At 34.4% G+C, this 20,899-nt stretch overlaps 1 protein-coding gene across 9 annotated transcripts in view; it reads right to left on the reverse strand.

Annotated features, from left to right (window-relative positions):
* Nucleotides 1–1,093: 1,093 nt before the first annotated feature.
* The window catches only part of LOC149780548 (kinesin-like protein KIF28), a 180,740-nt gene continuing 160,934 nt past the window's right edge, over nucleotides 1,094–20,899 (reverse strand). For 6 of the 9 annotated variants that reach the window (XM_089937577.1, XM_089937573.1, XM_089937575.1 and 3 more), the window contains 2 exons: nucleotides 12,799–12,951; nucleotides 1,094–7,521 (listed from right to left, as the gene is read on the reverse strand). In XM_089937577.1, the coding sequence (XP_089793703.1) occupies nucleotides 7,453–7,521; nucleotides 12,799–12,951 (222 nt within the window). In that variant the 3' untranslated portion in view covers nucleotides 1,094–7,452. The remainder of the gene's footprint in view (nucleotides 7,522–12,798; nucleotides 12,952–20,899) is intronic. The other 3 variants (XM_089937579.1, XM_089937578.1, XM_089937576.1) reach the window with 1 other exon arrangement.

Below are 20,899 nucleotides of genomic sequence, written 5' to 3' on the forward strand. Positions count from 1 at the left end.
TGTTGATCATGTACAGTGCATCATTCTTCATTTACACCTTCTGTATATAGGCTTTATTCTTTATGAGATTTTCTTGAAACCAATGTATATGCTAATCTGATCAAGGTCTTTGAGGAGTTTTGATTTTGGATGCCATTGCACACATAAATATATTCAGGCATTTGATTGGCAGATCTTGCTGGATTATGCTGCAGATAAATTCAAATTTACAGCATATTGAGGGCTGCCTATTTAGTACATACACATGGAGGGGAGGTAACCCAAATGCATATGCTTGCATATGGGGTGGGTGGGTGTCTACTGATAATGTATGTACACATTGGAAACGTGTGTGTGTGTGCGAAACCTTGATAATAATTTGTCTAATATGTAACCTGTTCGACTGAGTTCAGTTGGCTTTTGAATTTTAGCGGACACAAGACAAACTGTTTAAAGTTACGCAGCTTATTTCTTTGAAGCAGCCAGACATTCAGCATCAGTGGACTGTTTTATTAAACACATTATTATTAATCTTTTATGGTTTCTGCATGGATTAAATATAGACTGTTCCATAGAATTCGTGGGAGGGGGGCAGCAAGCGAACATATGCAGGTGGGGTGTGTGTAAAAAAGTATGCATGTGTATGGGGGGGGCAAGCTTTGACAGATTTTTGCGTTTGTACTAAATGGTATAGTAACCATTGTGCCTCTATGTTGTATTTATTTTTATTTACATTACTTGCTGGACATTTACAGGGCAGTGCACTGTATCAGCACCTATTAAAGCCAATTAATTTTGTTTCTGATCATCTTGTAGTTGAAATCTGTTATAGGAGAATGACCCTACTCATTGACAGATTTATTTGACCGAGTGTCTGGTCTTATCAGGAAAATACAGACTTTGAATACTAATCTATTTGGCTGTGTAAATACATCCACATCCTCCCAACTGACTGAAGAATTTGGGCCACGTCTTAGTTTGGTAATTGTTTGATGTTAGATATCATGGAAATATGTCAGCTAGTCTTTCATTCAAATACACCGTATTTATTGTATGACAAGCCAATGCTTCATGATAAGTCCACTCTATCTGTACAAAACAAGCAAGAGCATAATATTTACAATATCTTTAACAAGTCAATCCCTGCTGTATGAAAAAATTACTAGGCTGAAAGGGCATGCATAATGAGGAGCACTACACTCATCATAAAAGTAGCTCTAATACAAATATTTCATGCTTTACTGACTGGTATTCATTTTAGGTTTATTTCTCAAGCTCTGTTCATGTTAGACTTGGCACAAGAAGATTGCAGGCATCAATAATGGTACCATACCCTTACCACCAAAATATACCAGTGACCTATATTCCACTGGCTTTGACCTATATTCCACTGGCTTGGGTCATTAGTTTTTGCATTTAGCTCATGACTAAAAGGGTACTTAATTGCACTCTGTCTATATACATACTGTTATGCCTAGATTCATGAAACTTGAGGAGGGACTACATCTTGAGAAGTACTACATTCTTGTCACAAAAGTAGGTAACTATGACCCCTATTTCACACTTCACTGACTCTGGTTAAATTGTGTTTCATGTTTATTTTTGAGCTCTGTTTATGCTAGAACCATAAAGCCAGAAGATTGTATGCATCTCCTAACATGTATGACTTTCAACAAATTTGACGCAGAATCGTAATCCCCTCCCTATGACTGCCTGAAAATTGATACAAAAGTGTTACTGTAAGCAGAGTATATGACAAAAATAGGTAACAAATTCATTTCCTTTAAAACAGCACTATTTATTCATTAAAATAAAAGATCATAAATTTTATTTTTTGAAATATTGCTATGTTTACAAAGCTCCCAATGGACAATTGTTGATTGAAAAAAAGAGTACATGGGTATATTGAATAAACATTTGATCCCATGCACCTACAGTATTGATAGGCGATATCTTGTAGTGATGCAAAAGTATATCCATACAGTTTCAATCCTTAATCTAAATTTCTTTTAAAAGTTACACGGCAGAAGTATGATGGAAAATGTTAACTATTGAGTCATGACACTGACCTTGAAGATTGCACTTCCAATGTGATATGCGACTCACCTGTGTATGTGACGTAGAAGTATACGAAGATTCATCTCCATGTTTAACCATAAAAACCATGAGGGAAAGTGTGATGGAAAATGTAAAATACTAAACTGTGACCTTGAACATTAAGATCTGACCCCCAATGTGGTACAAGGGACGCCTACTAAGTATGATGCATACTTTTAATCTCTTAATCTTGGAAAGCATTAAAGTAAAACAGCCGAAAGAAACGTGTGATGGACGGACTTCCAGTTGGAAGCACTGATACTAATATTCCATGCCTTTTTGAAAAGATAGAGGACACAAAATATCACAGCATTTGGTTTGGTTTGCCACTCATTGGCTTTCAGTGGTCGAGAGGAAAATGATAACAGATTGAACCAATGTTACAGTATTAAAAACACCTGAACCTTCACTCTCTTTAACACTAATGTTACTAGCTTTAGTGAAAATACACAAATCTTATAATACTGCTAAGTTGAAACATCAGGTATTAAAGAAAAAAATTTGTGGTCACACTGAAACCTTATCACAGTAAATCTCTATCAAAAACACCATGGCAATCAATCTATGAAATTATAATGGAAAGTACACAAATGTAATTAAAAGTCAACAAAAATACATTTCCACAAATTGTTGAAGCTGCATTAATAAACGTTTCATTTTCCACCAATGGATCATACCAGACAGGCTACTGTGGTATGTTTCTGGGCAATTGAAGGCACTTTCAAATTGACTTGTCTCAACATGACATAAACTTCAAAGTGTTGATGTGCTGTAAAGCACCTGAACCCAATAAACAAATGTGTTAGAAATAATTAATACTCGTATGTAGGTGATTTAAAATACTGATCTGTTGATTTGCACATTGCACATATGTTATATGTTTACATAATATAACCACATTAGCATGTTTGCTGCACCTTAAATAACTCATAAAATCTACAAAGTGTGAAATTTACAGGACAAACAAAAAAAAAACATCCTAAGCGCTGTATTCTGCCCAACAGAACTGTATTGTTGCAAATGAGGTTCCCAGTACAAAGTGGACATGTTTACTAGGCCAGAGAACCTTGTTATAGTGCATGTTTATGTAATCACAGTGGTCTAATACACAAAAACAAATTCATAAATAAAGGTATTCTCATACTGAAAATAAAATATGTGCATTGGTGTAATTTGTTCTGAACATTTAAGCAAAAAGTTCTCCATAAATGAGAGGTAAAACACAATTTAAATTGCACAATTTTGTATCATGGTCTTTTTTAAAAACCACTTTTCAAAATTTCTAAGATATTTGAACAGAATTTTCATGTATATAAGAAATAATTGCTACTAATTTTAGCTCAGTAAATTATTTATTTACCCTATTTGATGCTTCAAAACTGAAAATCAGAGTTGACTTATCAGCAGCAAAAAGAGGTTTTCTCACCAATGTTATCTAACTATCCATCAAAAAACTACCAATTTAGCAATATTAGAATGATGGTACAAGTTTGTCTCTTTTGTTACTGATATTCGCAAGATCTTAAGATTAATAAATGTTAATTTAAAATAAGAAATGTAATCATTGTTTTTTACAGAACACTGTTACATATAACTTCAACCTGTCACCTAGGTAAGCGCAGCTAGGTTTATTTCCCAAAGGCCAGTATTCACACCTACTGGGACTCTGATCTTACTTGTTAACTGATCAATGAGAACCTGATTTGCAAATCAAAAGGGAATAGGTGATACATGGTAACTTTCTGGAGTTTCTAATTCGTGTATTATATACAGTCCCCAATTTAATGAATGGTTAGATAGCAAAATTAAGAACAGATATGTAATCACTTTTAATTTTGAACAAGTTTGGATGCAGTTGCCTTAAACTGTGTAAAAATGAGTGTCTAATTATAAATGTGCAACCATAAATGTGTTTAAAAAATGTTGTTGTTGTTGTTGTGGGGTTTAACGCCATTTTTCAGCACGATAGGGCTATACATGGCGGCCAGTATTAATGGTGGAGGAAGAACCCGGAAAACCCCGGAAAGAACCACCGACCCACGAGAAGCTACTGGCAAGCTTTCTCACATGCCCACATTGGCTGAATCTTAGACTCGAACCGCCGCAGACATAGGTGAGATGGCAGTGATCCGTAACGAAGAGCGCTTTAGACCACTCGGCCACTCGGGGCCCCTTTAAAAAATGTATCGGTATATATAACAAATATTATTTATATGACCAGGGGCAGTAAACATGTACTTGGTCGGGGGGGGGGGGGGGGAGTAATGCCAATTTTCAGCACATGATAGGCTAAATATGGTGGCCAGTACATTTGGTGGAGGTGGAACCCCAGAAGACTCTGGGAGAGCCAATGACCCATAGGAGTCTACTGGCAAACTTTCTCAGATTCCAATGTTGGTCAAGCCAAGATTCAGATTTTCACATGAATTGTGAGAAGTGAGATGTGTGAATAATGTGTAACGGCAGGTGCTTTCAACTACTTGGCTACCCAAGGCCCTGGCTACATGTATTTGTGTTTGATACATCTAAAATGTAATGAAAATAACAACACTGGAATAAAAAGACCATAATATTAGATTTAGTAATGTGGGTGACTGGTTAAAGATGCATGTGTGTATGTCAGTCAAATAAACTGGCTCCCAAACCAACAGCTGAATTGTCCAAATGGGGCTGATTTATTGGAATGTGTGCAAGAGAGAACACAGTAAAAGACGGGTTATTTATTACCAAGGCAATTGGAGCAAAGTATCTTGCCTAATGAGTCATACGAGGTGGCTTACCTGATGGTTGTATTTGAATAACACATTAACCTCTAAGACACTGCAGTTCCATTGGGCAACTGGCAGAGTATCGTTTCTGATTATTTATCTGGTTCTGACTTTACTTTTTCTTGCTTTCAATTTAATATGACAATCTAAGATGGACCAATTCACCGAAGTTAATAAAAAATTTAATATATTTAAATGTGACAGTTGATTTTATCCAGTGTTTTTAAGGGGTATATCTTGACTCTAATGATTGAAACAATCTCATATACAAGACTATACAAATATCTACTTACCCACCTACATATATACAAGAAACACTGTACTGTCAAGAGAACCTGTTACTGTTGGTCTGCTCAGTTTTGTTTCACAAAATACCATCAGCGACAATAATGGAATAATTTTAACTTCACAGAGTGAAATCATATAAATTAAAAATACTCAAACACAACAATCAAGGTATCAAAGGGTACATAAGTGCACAATTTTTACAGTACAGTCTCCTCATATTTACAGACTTTTCATTGGTTACTTATAAATTTATCCAATAGTCCAGTAAAGCAAACATCTATAATTATCACAGTAACTTGATTAATGAGCTTCAACTGTATTTGTTTTGCACAAATATACAATTCAGAAAACACTTTTATGTAAATTCAGGAAGAAGTTACAGAGCCAGATCTTAGGGCAAACAATGAACGAAAGCAAATAATATCATGCATAACAAACGGGAGGTTGTAGGATAAATTAAATGTAAGGTAAAATCATTTGAAGACCAGTTCAAATAAAAAAAAGTAAAACAATTCAAACTTGTCATTTAAACCTCTAAGGCCACTGGCAAGATTATTAAACAAGACCAAAAATACACACTAAATGAGATGAACAGAAAACTGAAACGTAGCTATAATAAAACAGGGTCATGTCATGTAATTCAGCTGGTATCCTACAAGTACACATTATGTGAACATTTTACAATAAAGTGCTCAGTTTAATACAGAATACTGAAAGCAATCTTACAATATCATCAGGAATATCAAAATATTGTATAACATAATTAAAGAATGTACCAAAAATGTATCAACTGGCAAGTGAAAGAAAGGGAAAATAAATTGACATAACTTCCAATACTGCAACAATTTAAAAATTAAGGCAACTTCCCAATAAAATGAAAACAAAATTATCTAACTGATTTGAGTTTGCACTTGCACAAAATTGTATAATATTAATTTTCAATCTGCTATGAAAAGACTTCTGAAAATAATCTGCTACAAAAATTACAAGTGATGAGGGACAGATTACTCACCTATAAGATGAGCCCAACTGCAAACTACAAAGACCCAGATCTGCCATCACATAATGTACCGGCAGATCTGACACTGTACGATTTGCTAGGAGTAATAAGTAGAACAAACATTATAGACCCTGATCTGTATCCGCATTATGCTACGGCAGATCAGGATTTTTTCTTGTTTCACAGTTTGTACAGTTATGTTTATGTATTAAAAATTGGTCACAACACTGTCACTTTATGATTTAAAAAAAAATTCTCATTCTAGGGATGGGGGCTCATAAATTTTGTTGGAATCATCCCTGGCAAAATATTTGTTGCTGGAAACATCAGTGGCGCATTTGTTTCTGGAATCATTCCAAACACATTAGATATATCGTGCAGAAATACTGACAAACAGTAACAGGTAACAAGCATCACTGTTGTGAAGTGACATCAGCAACAACAATGAAGTCAACCCTGTTTCACAAGTTTAAGAGTTGGCTTTTTCTGTTTACCATTTTAATTTGCAAGACAAACAAAACTTAAAGCATGCATTCCTGTTTGGATTTTATTTAAATAAGGGAACAATATAAAAGTCATTATGATTTTGGAATTAAACCTGGGACCAATAATTGCATACAATCCTGAGACATCAATGACAATTAACCGGTCAAAAACTGCTATTTGACTCAGTTAAATGTAGGTGATTCAGTTTTATCATTCTGACCTCTGATTTTGAAAGTAAAGAAAACTCATCTTGCTAAAAATTATTTTCTAGATTTCTGAAGATTAATTTGAAGAAATTCTATGATTCAAGGAATTTTAGAATTCTATGATGAGATCAATGGTAAAATCTGAGTAAACCCAAATGTTTTCATCTACATGTACTTCTATTGATAAGGCACATTTTTTAGAGCACACATATTATGGTCTAGATTGGACCATGTCTATCATTTACACACATGGGTGGACAGTTAACTCACTTTACATAGACATGAATGTTTATTCCTTTGATCTGCATCCTTTTTTATGTCAACTATTACCAAAATACCCAGTATACAACAGAAGAATTGCCAAACAATTAACATCTATATGATTGAAAGCCAATATTTAAGTCAATTTGAAAATACCCTCTGTTCCTCAAATAGACTCTTCCTTGCAAAATGAACAAATTGCCATAATATTGCACCCATAAAATAAGAAAATAAAAATGTACACTGAATGTATGTAAAGATGTCAATTTATCACGGGGAAAAAAACTTAGTTTTGTGTAGGTTCATGAAAGAGTGTAAATAGTCATTTTCATATAGTCTCTTCTGTAAACATTAAGCAGCTGAGTTTTCATTGTAGAACACAAGCAGAACTCTTATTTTCTCCAGAAGAAGCTGTTAATGGTCTCTTGGGCTTAACCTGCTCAAAAGAAAAGTAATACAATCAAAAAGTGGTCTGAACACAGTGCCATTTAAGCACATGCTCCACTAGAAAATTTAATTATTAAAGTTTCTGATCTAGTTACAGTTGAACAAGTATAGCTGTTACAATGTAAAGGACAACAAATATTCATGCTTCATGTAACACATGCATCTGTTTTATAGAGTGCTTTTCTAAAGCAGTTAGAACAAATGAAAACAACAAAGGTATAAATTTAGCAAAGCACTCCCCCATTATAATGCTATTAAAGAGAGCCATAAAATAATCTGTATATACACACTTATGAGCTAACTCAAATCTTGTGTCCAGCTGCAAATCCACAGACCCAGATCTGCCATTGCATAATGTGCTTGCAGATCTGGGTCTATGTTGTTTGTTCTACTGATATCTCCTAATGAACTGCACAGACCCAGATCTGCCAGCACATTATGCAATGGCAGATCTGGGTCTGTGCAGTTTGCAGCTGGACTCAACTTATAAGCAAGTTGTTGTTGTTGTTGTTGTGGGGTTTAACGCCATTTTTCAGCACACGATAGGCTATACATGGCGGCCAGTATTAATGGTGGAGGAAGAACCTGGGAAAACCCCGGAAAGAACCACCGACCCTCGAGAAGCTACTGGCAGGCTTCCTCACATACCCACATTGGCTGAATCTTAGACTCGAACCGCCGCAGACAGAGGTGAGATGGCAGTGATCCGTAACGAAGAGCGCTTTAGACCACTCGGCCACTCGGGGCCCCTTATAAGCAAGTAAATACAGTACTGCCTTACAGTGAAATCACCTTAGAATGAAGTACATAAATACATACAATTCTGCTACTGAATGGGATCCATGACCATACTCGTCTTTAAACAATTACTTTGTTATAATGAGGTGCCTTATATCGAGGGAGTCCTATACATGATACAATATCAAGTGCATGTATATGAAAAATAGCTCAATTCATGTCATGGTTTTATAATAATCGCATCAAACTTTATGCAATACTCAAAATTCAGATTTTGTTTCACAAACTGTAAATACACAAGTCCAACAGAAACAAATATTGCATATTTATTCAAAATTTAAGATCCAGTTGAACATATCTAGAATAATGATGCAATAGTCTGAATAATTATTTCAGTTAATTATCATCTAATTGCTCATAGAATTCATAATGAAAGTTTTTTTTTGAAATAAGATACTTGATCACATAATATGTTCAAGTCTGCAATTAATCCAGAATTTTTTTAAGTTAGTAAGATATAAAGAAAGTACAGCAATTAAGTTTGTTCAAATTTTAGCAGACTACAAAAAGCATGCCATTAAATATAAAATTCCATGTGTTATTTTATTACCACCTCATAAAATATGTCTATAATATTCACTGCGGAAACTTGAGATAAAAGGAAACCTACTACTGTTTTTGAAAGTGAAACTTTGCACGTATACGTCAACATTTTTGCCTCTTTCTCCAAATTAGACATCAACTAATAAATGAATGATGACAATTTTCAAAATCAGCAATGTCTGTAAAAATTACTGAAAACAAAAACACCATTGTGATTTGATAAGAAAATAAAGTATGTAGTGTCTAATTTCTAACTAAAGAGTTCATGAAAATATTTTAACATGTATGTGTTGTACAGCGATTTAGTTTTGATACATAAATTATTGAACTTTGTGCTGATGCTCACCATCTTCGATTTGACTCCCATTACCCAGCCATTATCCAAAACATAATTTTTTAAAAAATTCTGCTGTAAAATTTATTGCAAATGTCACGTAATGGTGATTTTTCATTCAGTCTTACATAAGATTTAATTTCTGCCATTTTTTATTTTGCTGCTTGCTCAATTTTTTTTCCTATGTTTACCAGGCATAAGGCACGGAGCAAACACTGGACTGACTGAAACTTTCTGACCATTTTTCCTGTTGCTGGAAATTTCTGAATTGTTTGAAAATTAACAAAGACAAAAATGTCACTTTGTGCAAAAAACACAAATCTATACGTATGAAAGGAATTCACAGCGCTTGATCAGTAGTGGTATTAAAATAACTTAGAAATAAAATATTGCCCATCAGTGACAATGACACCAAGCTTAGAGTAGGCAACTTAGAACAAGCCTTCCCTTATGCTTAAACCCTTACGATTTCAAATACAAAACAACAACTTCTAAAGAGACAAAATTGTATCACTGACAGGTAAAATATAACAATATTACTCTCAGATATAAAAACAAGTGAATTAACAGTACCTATGCAAACATTAAGTGAAGCAGGGGCGTATGTGTGTGTAAAACATTTGTTTAAACACACCAAGGGAGCTAGGACTTTATGACAAGACTGGCTAGTCTCTCTCTCTCACTCACACACACACACACACTGCTACTCAACAGCACTGAGCCATCACATCAGTCTACGCCAACATAGCAGTCCTTTTTAACCACTATTTTATCAATGATATATAAAATATAACAAAATCACTCACAGATATGGAGGGGAAATGCCAAAATGGACCGGATTACTGCTCACCTATTTGTTGACATTATCTTCACTAGCAAAGGGTGATCAATCCATTTTGTTCTATATCAACCCTTGGCATCATTAGCTAGCGGATATTGTATTTTGAATAAATGTCCTCTTGCCTATGTTAAGGACATACTGCTGGTTCCCTGACTTAACAGGCTTTAGGTATACTTTTCAGTCTTTTAACCATTGAAAGCTTACTTCCCTATTATTTATCACTATTCTAGAGCAAATTGTGTTTTGAAAAAAGTGACTTTAAAAACAGGCTGTTTTTTTTTTATATAGAAGACCCATGCTTTATAATTAAAGGAAAGAAACGAGAAATAAAGTTTAAAGAAATAAATTTTAGAGAAAATCAGAGCTCTGTAACTGAAGTACATCTAGAATAGGAACATCACAGCAATCTATATTGAGACTATCCTATTTCAAGTAGACAATACAGCAGTTGTGGAGTTCCACATCGCACCCCTACCCATGAGTCTATAGTTCAAAAAGTACACAATGTTACGTATTCTTCTGAAAATTGCCACGAGAAATGCCTCATCAAGAAACATATCTCACTGACGATAGCCTTAGTATGCAAGGAGTTTCACAGCAATCCAATATAATCTGCTGTTGCACTTGTAAAATTCTGTCGTATAATGCATCCAGCTGCAACTAAGCAAAGGCAATAACTCACAAGCTCAACAAGATTTGTAATATGCACATCTTCCGATGATTATTACAAAATTATCAACATTTAAAGTGATCCACAAAAAATGTTGCATTCACAATCAGTGATCCAAGTCAAATTGAGCATTAACAAAAACCACAGGAGTATAGTGATTTTTCAATATACACATGTTCAAAATGATAGTGATCATAATATTACCAACTGAACAATACAAATTTGCAGGACTATTTGTGTTCACAAGATTATGTCATATGCTGCACTCAGCTGCAAAATAAAAAGGCAATGCAACAAAATTTGCAGCAAACTATTTTGTCACCAAATGTATTTTCAAACAATTTTAACATGGTTTCATTGTGATTATTGGAAACTCAGGCTATCCGGGTTTCATAAGATTTTGAATCTGGCACGGAAGAGAACAAATACAAGACTCGAGTATTAATGACTGCTATCCAGCAAAGAGAAAAACTGATATGTAACAATTTGAATCTTAAATTGAATGAAATCTGTCAACAAATCTTTCCCCACAAAATTCTTGGGGTGATGACTGACAGCAATTTGTGATGGAATGAACATATTCAAGTCACATAAAGTCAATTCATGTCTGCGATTATGAAACACAATAAGGCCATAATCTACTAAAAAGAACACAGGATAAAATATACTGCAAAATTTAAGCTATATACAACCACACCTAAACACTTCTGACAAGAATATTTGCAAATTATTCTGCTTGCAATAAGAACTCGCAGACTAATAGCAGATAATGCTGAAAACAAAACATCCCAAATGCAATGAATGATATTAAAATTTTAACAGTAAGTGAACCAATAGTTTTGAGAATTTATAAACTTATGCATGAAGTTTCAAACAATATGGCCTCATTGTATGTCACAGAATTATTTCATGCATAAAACATTAAGGCAACATTCTCAATTTAAGATTGGTTTCTTTTATTTCATTCCAAAACCAAGTAAAGAACTTTTAAAAAAGTTTTTAACATTCAGGACCACTAATTTGAAACAGTATCCCAAAGTAAATTAGAAAAAGCACTAATATAAATGCAGTTAATTATATTCTAATTCAATGGATATAAGTGAAACCTATTTAATTTGACAAATACATTACAACTTAAAGTATGAGAGCTTTTGTTGTCTCGCCATTTTCGTACTGTATTATACACAATGTACCAACTTGGAGCGTGTTCTTACAAAGTGTTCTGTTTATTCCATCCATATATAAATGTAATTAACATTATCAATGCCTTTTTTAAAATCATTTCTTTTACTGTGTGTGCAGCTTATCTACTATAAATATGCATCTAACAGAGGGCCGCTATGAGGATTAGTTCCATGTAACCGTGTCACCCTCTTTAAATAAACTCATTATTATTATTATTATTATTATTATTATTATCATCATTATTATTATCATTTTTATTATATTAGTATTATCATTATTATTATTATCATCATTATTACTACCACTATTATTATTATTACTATCATTATTATCATTATTATATTATTATTATCATCATCATTACTATTAATATTATTATTTATCATTATTATTACTATTATTATCATTATCATCATTATTACTAGTATTATTATTATTATTATTATTGAACATTTTCTTAATCATCAAACAATATGGGCCTTCTTTTGAAATCAAGATTCTGTCAAGTTCCTCATCTAAGCAAACTCTGCATATCCTTGTTCTTTTTCAAAGGTTCCCAAATCATGGTAAGAAACCATTAATTGATGACTGTAGCATTCCAAGGACACCACTGTGCAGTTTCCCCATAACACACTAAACTAACATTAATTATCACAAAGTAACTGACGTACAATGACTAGTCTGTGAAATATATATAAAAAAATAAACCAAAGATAATAGATATATAAGAGGATCTTGAGAAAAAATATACAACACTGTAAAAACTGAGAATTCCTGAGCCAACATTAATGGTAATGTAAGCAAAACTGATGGAAAAAAACTTTGAAGTTTTGTGAGACAATTATGCGGACAAAATCACATCAAGTGCTAGGATTCAGACTCAATTCTCACTCACATGATCACCTGCGTAACCCAAATCTGATTTACTCAGCTTTCTATTTTTCTTGGCTCTTGCCTTTAGCTCTCCAAAATTTTCACTCATGTTCATAAAGGGGGCTAAATCAACAGATGCCAGAGAATCCTGGTCTTGTTCAGATGAATACTGCTTCTGACATATCCATGAGAGTGGGCATTAAGAGAAAGGATAAAAAAAAATATTTTTTTAAAAAAATTACAATGAAACATTTCTACATGCTTTAACAACATGAGTTGAATACGAATTGGCATAAAATATGTATAACAGCCAAGACAGAAAAATAATTACTATAAAATAGAAGCAAAATATAAAAAGAGGACCAAGTGGGACTGATATTGCTCACCAGCCATACATTAGTCTTGTAGGTGAATGTAATAATAAAACAGTTACCTTGGGTTGAAAGAGACCTATGTCTTGGAAATTTCCAATTACTGGGTAAAAATTAACAGTATCTGACATGTTGTTTAAATGTTTCTACTCTGAGTAACTTTAGTGGGACAGATGGAGCATTGGCATCATTCATATCAATGTAAAAAGGGTTCATACGTGGAGTCTGTCTTTCCCATTTGATCTGATATGGTAAGGCAGAGTTAGAGAAAATGTCCTTCTCTGATAGTTTTGTTTTAAGTATTAGTAACAAAAGTCAAATCTAGTTGGAGATAAGTATCATTTACAGATTTTTCACCTGGATGTTTTGAAAAGCACACCATTGCTTGGGGAACTACTCCAGGCAGAACTTTGTTCAAAGAAGCATTCCTACCAAGTCTGATCAAAATTGATTTGGCCTTTCTGTTGAAAATAGATTTTCCATAAGGTTTCTATGAAACCTACACTGCTTGGGGAGTTGAGCTGAAGACAATTTTTATACAGTAAAATTTCAAGAAACACTGTAACCAAGTTTAACTCCAGATTGGCTCCACTTTTGAAGAAAAACAATTCTACCAAGCTTGACTGAAAATGGCCCAGTAGTTTGCACAAGTTTAAAATAGCAAGTGGAGAGTGTCTGAGGATGCATGCTGGATGTGGAGCGACCCCATAAGCATCTCCTGACTATAGGGCCAGGTGAACTAAAAATTGAGAAAGTGAGTAAATGTTTATGATAAAGATAGTGATATAAAACTCTTAAACTGTATTTATTTGGGCCAACTTTTAAAACTATGTAAATCATTTCTTACTGGCAATACTGTTAGTGCATTACTGAAGAGCAACATTTGTAAATACAAGTCTTATTAACCTGTTAGATTAAAAAAATTCAAGATCTATCTTTACTGCCACTGTTTATTTGATGTTTACAAATTAAAAATACCGTACAAAACAGAACGAAAGTAGCTTATTCCAAGCAATTCATATAATGTACCATAGATACTCACTTACAAGTCCAACTGCAAAATGCAGAGATTCAGACCTGCTGTCATAATGTGCCAGTATAACTAGGTCTGAGCATTTTTTTTTGGGGGGGGGGTGATTGGTAGAAATACAGACCCTAATCCACCAGCACATAATGTGAAGGCAGATCAGAGTCTATGTTATTTGCAGCTGGACTCTATTTTTCACAGGTATGTATGGTACTGTTATTTTAATATATAATACACATATCTAAAACTAAATTTCATGACCAGCAGATTACAAACAACTTAGTGGTATGTCTACTGTTTTTCCCTTCACAATCCAATTTTGTCTTGAAATTCATAAAAAATGGATTCTTTTTAAATTTTCTTTACTGAACATTAACAAACCAACTAACGTCCATGGCAGTGCTGAATACTAACAAACCAAATATCTTCTATGGCAGTGTTGGACATTAACAAAACCAAAACTAACAAACTACAATTTTAACTTCCATGGCAGTGCTGAATACTAACATTGACTAAGTAACTTCACTGGCAGTGCTAAACACTAGCAAACCAAATAACTTCCATGGCAGTGCTGAATACTAACATTGACTAAATAACTTCACTGGCAGTGCTAAACACTAGCAAACCAAATAACTTCCATGGCAGTGCTGAATACTAACATTGACTAAATAACTTCACTGGCAGTGCTAAACACTAGCAAACCAAATAACTTCCATGGCAGTGCTGAATACTAACATTGACTAAACAACTTATTGGCAGTGCTAAACACTAGCAAACCAAATAACTTCCATGGCAGTGCTGAACACTAACAAACCAAATAACTTCCATGGCAGTTTTGCACTAACAAACTACATTAACTTCCATGGTAGTACTGATTACCAACAAACAAATAACTTCCATGGCAGTAAATGTTTGTAAGTGTGTATTGAAAGAATTAAACTTATTTTGAACTTTATAAATTTATCTTCTGAACAACTGATCTTCATATGGACAACTTCCATGCTAATTATAGCACAATAACATTTTTAAAAAATTAATTACCTATGATGGTTTTGCAAGCAATAATTTAATTCTGTTGGATCAAATGGCAGTTTTTTTTCCAGTCTTGTTTGCATTCTGATAAATTTACACATCATTATGCTGTGCCAAGCCTCTTACTGTTATCATTATACACTTTATAGACTGCAGGTAGTCCCCACTACCTGGCTTCACTACAATGTTATCATTATACACTTTATAGACTGCAGGTAGTCCCCACCACATGTCTTCACTACAATGTTATCATTATGCACTTTATAGACAGCAGGTAGTCCCCACTACATGGCTTCACTACAATGTGACCAATAAATAATTCTTTACACTGAATGCACTCACTTGCTGTTACCAGTGTATTCTTTATATTCCGTAACTTACTGGCTTCACCTCATTGTTTACCAGTATACAATTAGTATACTGCAGGAAGTCTCTATGGCTTCACTTCAGTGTTAACAATATACACTTTGTATACTGCAGGCAGTCTCTAGGGCTTCACTTCAATGTTAACAGTATACACTTTGTAACACTAACAAACTAAAGAAGTTATTTGGTTTGTTAGTATTCAGCACTGCCATGCAGGCAGTGTGTATGGCTTCACCTCAGTGTTAACAGTATATACTTTGTATACTGCAGGCAGTATCCAGGGCTTCATCTCAATGTTAACAGTATATACTCTGTATACTGCATGCAGTATCCAGGGCTTCATCTCAATGTTAACAGTATATACTTTGTATACTGCATGCAGTCTCCAGGGCTTCATCTCAATGTTAACAGTATATACTTTGTATACTGCATGCAGTCTCCAGGGCTTCATCTCAATGTTAACAGTATATACTTTGTATACTGCAGCTGGTATCCAGGGCTTCATCTCAATGTTAACAGTATATACTTTGTATGCTGCATGCAGTCTCCAGGGCTTCATCTCAATGTTAACAGTATACACTTTGTATACTGCAGGCAGTCTCCATGGCTTCATCTCAATGTTAACAGTATATACTTTGTATACTGCAGTCAGTCTCCATGGCTTCATCTCAATGTTAACAGTATACACTTTGTATAATGCAGGCAGTATCTATGGCTCCCACACAATGTTACCAGTATACCACAATGTATACCATGGCCAGCTGCTTTCTGTTACTAGTATATATTAAGTATATCATGGACAGCCTCTACTCCCTGGCTTCCCTATACTGTTACCAGTATACAATTCTGTATACTCTTGCCATTGCCAGCACTACCTTTTATACTGTAGGCAGTCCCCACAACTGTTACCAGTATACAATTCTGTATACTGCATGCAGTCACTTGCAGTCACCAGTATACACTATGTATATTGCAAGCAGATTTACTACCGGGTTTCATCTCTCATATACCAGTATGAAATCATGCAGCTTGAATACTGATAAATGATAGACATTGAACATGGATTCGTGACCAAGTCTGGATTAATTTTGGAACACTCAATGGCAAAAGACAAAATCCATCTGAATAAGAAGGGTTTATCCGACCTTCTCAAAATAGTAAATGAAATTTTTCTGATATTAAAGGACATCTAATTCTCCTCTAAAAAGGCATAGAAACATAGATCACAAACATAAACAGGACCAATTGCAAACTGTTCTAACCATCATCAGAAATCATGGAGATCTTTCTACTGTTTTTAATGAGGGCATAATGTGCAATCATGCAGACACACAAGCAAAATACAGTGTGACAAATGTCTACAATATGGGCATAAAGCAAAACACTGCAAAATGTTCCACTCAAATATGCAGTATTTAAGGAAAATGGCAATGAAGATGGGGCATTAATTTTAAAAAACCAAACACATTTTTCCAGAAACTTAAAAGCATATAAGATCTACTAAGAGTGATGGCAGAAAAAAACAACAGATGCCCCACAGTGATGATGTCTATGGAATTACCTTTGGTGCAATCCCATTAAGTGCCTCCATCAACCACAATGACCATAATGTGTTAACTGCTACTGAGATAACTGCTAATGTGCTAATGTTTCAAGACTCATTAAAAAAATATTCTGAAAAGCGGTTGATAGTCATGATTCATGACAATGTATGAAAGAAAATTTAGAGGAATATCATGGTTTTTACATTGATAGTGAAAATAATAATTCAGATATTCCATATCAATCATCTCAAAACCATCAAAACTTAAAAACTGCCTCAAAATCAGTGGCTTAAGTGAAAAGGACTCAAAATTTGTAATCTGAAAATCCATTATCTTTTTCCAAAATGAAATGAAATCAAATTTCTTCTTTCAGGAAATCATTCAGTAATTTATATTTTTGCATTCAGTGAAAACTTCTTACATGAACTTTTTCATGATGATAAACTAACAATTCCTAACTACAGTTTTCAAAGAAAAGACCAACTTGTCCAAAAGGGTTGTAAACTTCTTGTTTACATTAAGGATAACATTGCTTGCAAATGTTGACATGATCTTGAGGAATTTGGTATGGAAATAATTTGTCTAGAAATGAGACATAATGTCCAAATTTAATTTCTATTAGACTGTGTATACAGACCAACAAACACTAAACAATGCTCTGTAGACCATATTTCAAAATAAGCTTGTAACTCTGTATATAGAAAACAAGGAAGTCTCATTAGTAGGTGACTTCAATTACAATTTGCTTTATGACACCAACCTAAGCTGGATTAAAACCATGAATTCCCTGAAATATCAACAGCTAGTTCATGTACAAACCAGGACAACAGAGGTATCTAAAACAATAATTGATCATATTCATACTAACAATGCTCAAAATATTATAAAAGCTGCAGTTCCCCAATATTCCACATGTCATCATTTGTACAAATGTAAATGTAGAAGGCCTCATGGGAAATTAGTCAGTTAACCAAATGTGCATCCTCTTTAAATGAAGTAGTTATAATAATAATATTATAATAATAATAATAATAATAATAATAATAATAATAATAATAATAATAATAATAATAATATTATTATTATTATTATTAATTTTATATATTGTGGGCAGCCACTTGCTGTTACCAGTATCAATTATAAACTGTGGGAAGTCTTTGTTCCCTTTACCATGCAGTTTTATTCCCTGGCTTCACCTCACTGTTACATGTACCAATATAATTATGCTGTTACCTGGATACACCTTGGTCAGTACCCACTACCTGGCTTTACTTTGCTGTTGCAAATACGCTATTATGTATACCACAGGCCTTGTCTTCATCTACAGCGGCTGCTACCAGTACAGACTAGTATACAGTATGAACAACCCCATGCTGCTATGTACCCTTTGTAAAACCCCACCCCCGGGGTGGAAACCCTGGCTCTGTTCACTTTTATATATGCTGGGTAACTTTTCCAGTTGTATTCACCTCGTTGCTCCAGATTTGCACAGTCATAAAGCACCTTACTTTTGCTGGTTTACTCATTGGTTCTTTCTAGTATAATGTAATTCACAGCCATAATGTCAGTTTTACTTTCTTCGTAATATTTTCTCCTGTGTTTATCATGTGTTATTGGTAAATCAGTGATATATATGGTACATGCATACTAGTTTTGTACTGCTTACTTTGTATTTGGATTTCTCTGACTGAGACTTTACAGGCAGTACTGACTAAAGCACTAGACAGCTGAACCTAGTACCAAGTGTTCTGTCACCCCCAAAGTCAGGAAGTAGGCATATACACTAATTCTCAGTCCTGTAATTTCTTCCACTAAATGAAAATGGACCCTAATTTTCATTTGTGCCTTGAATTAATGTACCAAATGGACGTCAAATCATCATTATTGTTTCAGGTCCAACCAGTCACCATAAAAAAGTCATCCAGTGAAAATCCTCATTGTTGATTAAGACTTTCCAATTTAGATGAGTAGTGATAAGTAGAGTTTCAAGATGGCTCCTATGGCGGTCATATTGGATGTCAGATTTGGCACTATTTTCATTTGGGAGCAAGTAGACAATACAAGGAGTCTTTTGATGAAAACCCAATCTTCATATGATCATCCATCCAAGAGGAGTAGCAATAACAAGATATAAAAATGTCCATAGTGGTGGCCATATTGGAGGTTAAATTGGCACCATTTTCATTCAGGACCAACAAGATATCATAAGAGGCTTTCCAGTGAAAACCACATGTTAGTTACAGACTTCCATTCAGTAGGACTAGCAATAACAACATTTTCTAGATGATATCAGCCATACTGGGTTTCAGATTGGCACTGTTTTATATTTAGGATCAAGTGAACATCATAAAGGAATCTTTTAGTGAAAACCTCATGTTGATATGACTTTCCATTCGGGAGGATAAATGCCTGCTGACTCATAGCCACACTGTATGTCTGACTGACACCATTTTCATCTAAGATCAATGAAAACGACATGTTGATAGGATTTGTTGATGATTTTCTGTTCAGAGGAAGTAGCAATGACAACATTTTCAAGAGGCTGCTCTGATGGATATTATGTATATCAGATCGCACCATTTTAAGACCAACCAGACTTCTGCTAAAAACCCCATGTTGATATGACTTTCTGTTCACGTGTGGCAGCATTAAAAAGATTTTCCTGATGACTGCCATGTCAGCCATAATGGACATCAGATCAGCACCATTTACAATTAGGACCAGCTTAAGATATCATAAGAAGACTGAATTGAAAACTCCATTATCGATATAAACCACATCCACTCAGAAGAACAGCAAGAGCAAGATTTTCAAAAGGTCCACAAGAGCAGCTACTGTTTGGATATCTGAACAGCATCACTTTTATGGGATGAAGGTGTTTGTACAGTTTCTTTTAAGTCCTCCAAGGAAGTTTTGTGGAATATCAATAACAAACCTTTTCCAACACTACAGACAGACAGATGACAGACAACAGTCTATTCAATAAGCTCTTCTGGTTTATGGCAAGTAGAAGCAAAACTAATGGGGAGATTACTCAAAAGTCTTCAACTGACAAAGTCCAATTTTATATGCAGCAAACTATCACTCAAAAGTACTTAACTGACAAAGTCCAATTTTATATGCAGCAAACTATCACTCAAAAAGTACTTAACTGACAAAGTCCAATTTTATATGCAGCAAACTGTCACTCAAAAAGTACTCAACTGACAAAAGTCCAATTTTATATGTGGCATGCTGTCATTCAAAAAGTATTCAACTGACAAAGTCCAATTTTATATGCAGCATACTGTCAACTCATAATACTCATCAGCACAAAGTTTCATGTAATGAAAACATCTCAGATGGTTTAAGAGTCATGAGCTGAATTGATGGAAGTGAAAAGTCTGTCACAGTGAGGACATACCTAATAGGTACTAACCTGACAAAATGCTCACTTTATATGTGACACTCTATCTAGTCATAATTCACCTATATTAAGAGTTTCAGCCACAATACACTCAGAACGCTTTTCTTTTCCTGTCTATGGGTGCCCCGGGTGGCCGAGTGGTCCAAGGCACTTGCCTTTACAGATCACTGACACTTCACCTCTGTCTGTGTTCTGCTCTTGTGTGGGTATGTGAGAAAGGTTGCCAATAGCATCCCATGGATCAGTGGTTCTTCTTGGGGCTCTCCCAGGTTTTTCCTCCACCACATACACTGGCTGCCATGTTGAACCTATCACATGCTGAAACACGGTGTTAAACCCATAAAAATATAAGTTTCATGAAGATATGGAAGTGTGAT

The sequence above is a fragment of the Sinohyriopsis cumingii genome, chromosome 16 (genome assembly GCF_028554795.1).
Source record: "Sinohyriopsis cumingii isolate HCF-2022 chromosome 16, ASM2855479v2, whole genome shotgun sequence".
Lineage (NCBI taxonomy): Eukaryota > Metazoa > Mollusca > Bivalvia > Unionida > Unionidae > Sinohyriopsis > Sinohyriopsis cumingii.